Below are 5,592 nucleotides of genomic sequence, written 5' to 3'. Positions count from 1 at the left end.
GGGGGAAGGGCTGCCCTTTTGTTCTATTCAGGCCATTGACTGATTGAATGAGGCCCGCCCACGTTAGGGAGGGCAATCTGCTTTACTCAGGCTACTGATTTAAATGTTAATCTCATTGGGGGCTTCCCTGGTGGCGCAGTGGTTAAGAATCCCCCTGCCAGTGCAGGGGACACAGGCTCGAGCCCTGGTCTGCGAAGATCCCACATGCCGCAGAGCAACTAAGCCCGTGCGCCACAACTGCTGAGCCTGTGCTCTAGAGCCCATGAGCCACAACTTCTGAGCCCGTGCGCCACAACTACTGGAGCCCAAGCGCCTAGAGCCTGTGCTCCACAGCAAGAGAAGCCACCGCAGTGAGAAGCCCGCTCACCGCAACTAGAGAAAGCCCGCATGCAGCAACGAATACCCAACGCAGGCAAAAATAAATAAACTAAATAAATTAATTAAAACAAAAACAGAAACAAAAAATGTTAATCTCATTAAAAAACCACCCAGGGCTTCCCTGGTGGCGCAGTTGTTGAGAGTCCGCCTGCCGATGCAGGGGACACGGGTTCGTGCCCCGGTCCGGGAAGATCCCACATGCCGCGGAGCGGCTGGGCCCGTGAGCCATGGCCACTGAGCCTGCGCGTCCGGAGCCTGTGCTCCGCAACGGGAGAGGCCACAACAGTGAGAGGCCCGCGTACTGCAAAAAACAAACAAACAAACAAACAAACAAAAAAAACCACCCAGAATTAATGTTTGCATAGATATCTAGGGGCCTGGAGAAGAGTTCTGGGCTCTAGGGTTAGGGAGGCCTCTGCTGCTGCGTGTCTGTTCCCTGAGGGGCAGGAGCTGTGGTTCTACCTCCAGGGCTGGAAGCGCAGTGAAGAGTAAGTTTATTCCTGTCACCTCCTTACATACCGTATAGTTTACTTATTTATTATGTTCATTGTCTGTCTCCCTCCCTAGAATAAAAGTTCCATGAAGGCAAGGACCTTTTTTTGTTCTTCTGTATTCCCAACACCTAGAACAGAGAATGGTACATAATGAGCGCTCAGTATTTGTTCAGTAAAGACTGAATGAATGAACAAATGAGGTAGGAAGCACCTGTTCCCATCATGCCCTCGTGCACTTGCTCCCCAGGCCTGACCTTCTCCCTGGGGGTCATGTTCTTGGCCTGGGGGGCCACAAATGCCGACTGACATGAAGTGGATGCTCGGTGTTTTGGGGTCTGAGGGCTCCTGGGGGACAGTCTAGACTGAGAGAGGTTATTTTGCCCACACATCAGGCCCTGACATTTAGACTGATCTAGTTGACTCCTGAGGTTCAACCCACTCTTTTGGAAAGAGAGTAGACAGCCCTCCTTTTCTTCCAGGGGCTGGGATCGTGTCCAAAGTCACTCCAGCCAGCGTGTCTGTGTTCTGCCATGTGCCCAGCCCCGGGATAAGCCCTTTATGTATATATCTCACTTTATATTCAAAACAGCCCCGTGGGGTACATTCTTAGATCACCATTGCTTTATGGAAGAGACCAGGGAAGCTATTCATTCATTCATTCATTCAACAAATCCTTATTGAGTGCCTGCATGTGCCAGTCCCTCAGCAACCCACCTAAGGTTGGTCACAGAGCTCCTAAGTGGCAGAGCAGGACCTGGACCAGGTAACGTGATGCCAGAGACCACACTGGCCACTCTGCTGTCCTGCATTACTGCTGGAACCTGTGGCATCCTGGTCCCACAGCAGCTTTCACTTAGATGTGAAAGGATGGGACCGGGACATTGAGCTTTCTCTCACCTTCTAGAAAATAGAGGAAACTATACAAGGGCTCAGGCAGTGATGGGAAGTGCCCCTGCCAGTCCTGTGGTATAGGTCTGCTGGGAAGAGATTTGATGGGTCTAGGGCCAACCACAGCTTCCCCTGCGCCTAGATTAGTCAGCCGCTGAGAGTTCCTGAGAGCAGCTCTCTTCCCAGGAAGGAGGTTGGGCAGTCCTTCCACTGGTGGGTGGCTGTATGCAGGAGCAGGGAAGTGTGGTCAGAGGCCTGGCTTTGCCCTCAGGTAATCCCCAGCTGGCCAGGGCCCTGGCTGTGGTCTGGGATTTTCTTTCATAAGAGCCAGCGTAGTGGGAGCGGCCCAGCCCTGACCTCAGACAATGCATAACCATATCAGCAAAGCTTGGGCTCTGGGGCGGCTGCAGTAGGGGAGCCTGCGGCAGTGCCCTTTCCTCTGGGTTCCTAGGCTGCCGCGGGTGGAGCAGTGGGCCTCCCACCGAAGTGCCACGGAACTGGCCTTCCCGCCTGTCCTCCCTGTGCATTGCTTGGAGGCGGGAGGTTAAGATGCAGACTTGAGCCAGGCTGCCGGGGTGGGAATCTCAGCTCCATCCATACTGGGCAGTGCAACTCTCTGTGCGCTATACAATGGGGTCAGGGGGAATAAACGTCTTCTGCAGTAAACACTATGTAAGAGTTATAGCTAATACACGTTTCTGTTTCAGACAGAAGTTGTCAACACCATGTGCGGCTACAGAACTATTGACAAGGAGGTAACAACGTCTTTGAAATCTCTTTCCTCCAGAAAGGTTGCCCTTCCTGTCCCATCTCCAGGGTGATCAGAGGGGCTACCAGGGGTGAGGCTCCTGGCTGCTGAGATTTCCCGACATTCCTGGCTGTGAAAAGGAGCCAGGGACTGCCCAGGTTTTCTGCCCTACCCAGAACAGGAGGACTCTGGGAGCCAAGAATCCCCCCAGGCTGGGAAAGGCTGGCTGCCTGGGTGTGCCGAGCACCTAACGTGTGAGGCCACCGAGGCCACCGTGCCGCTGCCAGTGCCCCCAGCATGTCCCTGTGCCTGGCCGTGCTCGGCACCAGCCTGCCTCTGCCCTTGGAGCTGCCCATTTGCAGACGACGCACACTGGCTTCCTTAGCCTGGGACCCAGGAGTCCCTTGGGGAAGAGAGCCTCTGGAAGGTCCCTCCTAGCTCAGCTTCCTGGGCATTTCTCCTGGACTTGGAGACAAGCTGGGGTGGTGCTGAGAAGGAAGCTAAAAATAGTGACGACTTGAGATGCCTCTGAGCAGTGATTCTCAAAGTGAGGTCCCCCGACCAGCAGCAACAGCAGCGCCTTCCGCCCCCGCCGACCCGGGAACTTCTTAGAAACGGGCATTCTTGGGGTGGTGCCAGCAGGTGATTCTGACACACATTTAACATGCAGAGCCACAGACCAGCAGTGGTTCTCCAGCCATCAAACCCAATGGCCAGTTTTTATATTAAACACTTGGTAATGCCCTATTTATTATTCCAAAGTGAAATCCACAGATAATATAACCTACCTACACACGTAATTCCAAAACCAGTAACGTAACGATTTGAGATAAAAGGAGAAATAAGATAAAACAATTTACAACCATATACCATATTTCAACATGTACATGCTCAGGCACTAGACAGAAAAAGCGAAGTGGTTGGGTGCTTACACTGCCAAGGGAGGGGTGTTGTGTGGACAACTTGCATTACCATGGGTGTATTTTTGCCATTGACATGGTTTTTCAAAATGGTGAACAATTCTTGATAAAGTTGCGAACAAAATAAAGTATAATTATTCCTTACTTTATCTAATATTCTTTCTACAGAATTCAGTGCATAGTAAAAACATGCAGAAAACACTTTGGTTTTTATGTCCCTGGAGTTAGGCTCTGGGCTCAGATTATTATGGATGGGTTTTCACCCATCCAGATGCCCAGGGGACATCTAAGAGGCAGGTAGTCTGGGAAGTTGTCCATGCAGTAGGATTGCCCTGAGCTCTACAGCCCCTCAGCCCCCAGCCCCGATCGCAGTGATAACCAGAAGTGCCGCCACAATGTCCACAGTGCTCTCTAGGGAGCGGTACCGCCTGCTGAGACCCAGTGATCTAGAGCCACCTTCTCATCACATTGCATACGAGAAACTGAGGCCCAGAGAGGCTGAGGGACTCGCCTGGACCTGGGGTGAGTGGCAGAGTTGGGACCAGGGCTCCCAGGCGAGTGCTCAGCCAGGCTCCTCCCCGGCAGCGCCTCAGCGTGCAGAATGTCATCTACGTGCGGGGCTGCACCAATGCCGTGCTCATCTGGTTCATGGACAACTACACCATCATGGCGGGCCTCCTGCTAGGCATCCTGCTCCCCCAGGTGTGCTGGTCTCCCCCCACCCCCCACCACCAGGGAGGGGAGCTAGAGGTGGGGATGGTGTGGGCAGGCTGTGGCTTCAGATGGTGTGTGGCTTGGTGATTGGAGTGCAGAGTAGGCACAAAGGGCTGGGGTGAAGAGGGCTCTTGGACCAGCCACCTGGGCTCACCCTGGGTGGGCTGGAGGGCTGGAAGGAGGGGGTGAATGGCCTAGAAAGTGAGTGATATAGCTGGGGGGAAATAGGAGTTGCAGAATGGAGGGTCTCTTGGATTTCCTGGCAGGCTCAGAGGAGGGCCCAGGCTGGGGCCATTGGGGTAGTGGGGGCTAGGGACTGCCGGAGAGGGCCACCCAGATGGCCAGCAGGCTCTCACCCGCCCTGCCCCTTCTCCTCAGTTCCTGGGGGTGCTGCTGACATTCCTGTACATCACCCGGGTGGAGGACATCATCACGGAGCACTCTGTCACCGATGGGCTCCTGGGACCCAGCACCAAACCCAGCGTGGAGGCAGCAGGCACGGGGTGCTGCATGTGCTACCCCAATTAGGGCCGTGGCCTGGGGCGGCAGCTCCAGAAGGACCGTGACAGGACAGCTCTGCGCAGACCACGTCGTGGGGGCCAGATAGGACTGTGGCCCCTCTCTCCACATTCGGCGCTGACCGAAGCCATGGCTGTGTTTGCTCAGGGCTCCCAGGCCTGTCTGGGGGGCGGAGGCCCTCCCCAGCTGCGGAATTCTGTGCATGCCCACACTGCTGGGCGTGGGGAACAGGGCACCCCTCCTCCAGGCTCCGGCTGCTGGGGAAGGGGGAGCTTGGCACTGGGCTCCAGACCCATTTCACTTCTGGTAGTGCCTTGGCCTTGGTGTTTGTGCCCCTTTGAGGGCAGTTTTGTAGTGAGTTGTAATCGGGGAGGGTGGAGAGCTTGTGTGCCCCGAGGTGAAGGAGCAGAGGGGTGGGGTGCAGGCCCCAGGCCTTCGGCCTCACCCTGAGGCCACGTTGGGCCCGTTTCTCAGCCTCCCGGGTACCTTGAGACTTCCTCAGGGCTGCTGCTTTGTTGACCCTGTTTTATACCTGATTTTATAACATTCATTTTGTACACAGTTAACAGGAGTTTCCGACTAATCAAAGCTAGCTGTTCGCCCCATTCCTCTTCCCCCTCCAAGCCAGTTTATTAATCAGACAATAAAGACGTGATTTTTTTTTTTTTTTCTGGTTTTTTGTTTGTGCTGTTTGGGTCGAGAGTGAGGAAGACCTCAAGTTGGGCTTGGAAACCCCTTGTTGGTGCAAAGATTGAAGGGGAGCCACCCTGAGACCAAGATTTGGGACAGTTTGGGACACTGAGGCCCAGGAGGATCAACCGAGGCTGCCTGTTCCCGGCTTGGAATGGCCTCTCTCACCCTTTGGTTTGTGGACTGGGCCTGGAGCCTCCTGTGCCCATCCTTCCTGCCAGGAATTCACTTGTGGGAAACC

The 5,592-nt window shown here is 54.6% G+C and overlaps 1 protein-coding gene across 1 annotated transcript in view; it reads left to right on the top strand.

Annotated features, from left to right (window-relative positions):
• TSPAN15 (tetraspanin 15) overlaps positions 1–5,326 on the top strand; it is a 55,417-nt gene extending 50,091 nt beyond the window's left edge. The window contains exons 6-8 of the mRNA XM_007454568.1: positions 2,468–2,515; positions 4,014–4,130; positions 4,521–5,326. Of these exons, the coding sequence (XP_007454630.1) occupies positions 2,468–2,515; positions 4,014–4,130; positions 4,521–4,670 (315 nt within the window). The 3' untranslated portion in view covers positions 4,671–5,326. The remainder of the gene's footprint in view (positions 1–2,467; positions 2,516–4,013; positions 4,131–4,520) is intronic.
• Positions 5,327–5,592: the final 266 nt, after the last annotated feature.

The sequence above is a fragment of the Lipotes vexillifer genome, unplaced genomic scaffold (genome assembly GCF_000442215.2).
Source record: "Lipotes vexillifer unplaced genomic scaffold, Lipotes_vexillifer_v1.1 scaffold708, whole genome shotgun sequence".
Lineage (NCBI taxonomy): Eukaryota > Metazoa > Chordata > Mammalia > Artiodactyla > Lipotidae > Lipotes > Lipotes vexillifer.
Note: the sequence above shows the minus strand (reverse complement) of the source record. Positions and strands in the feature narration are given on the sequence as shown.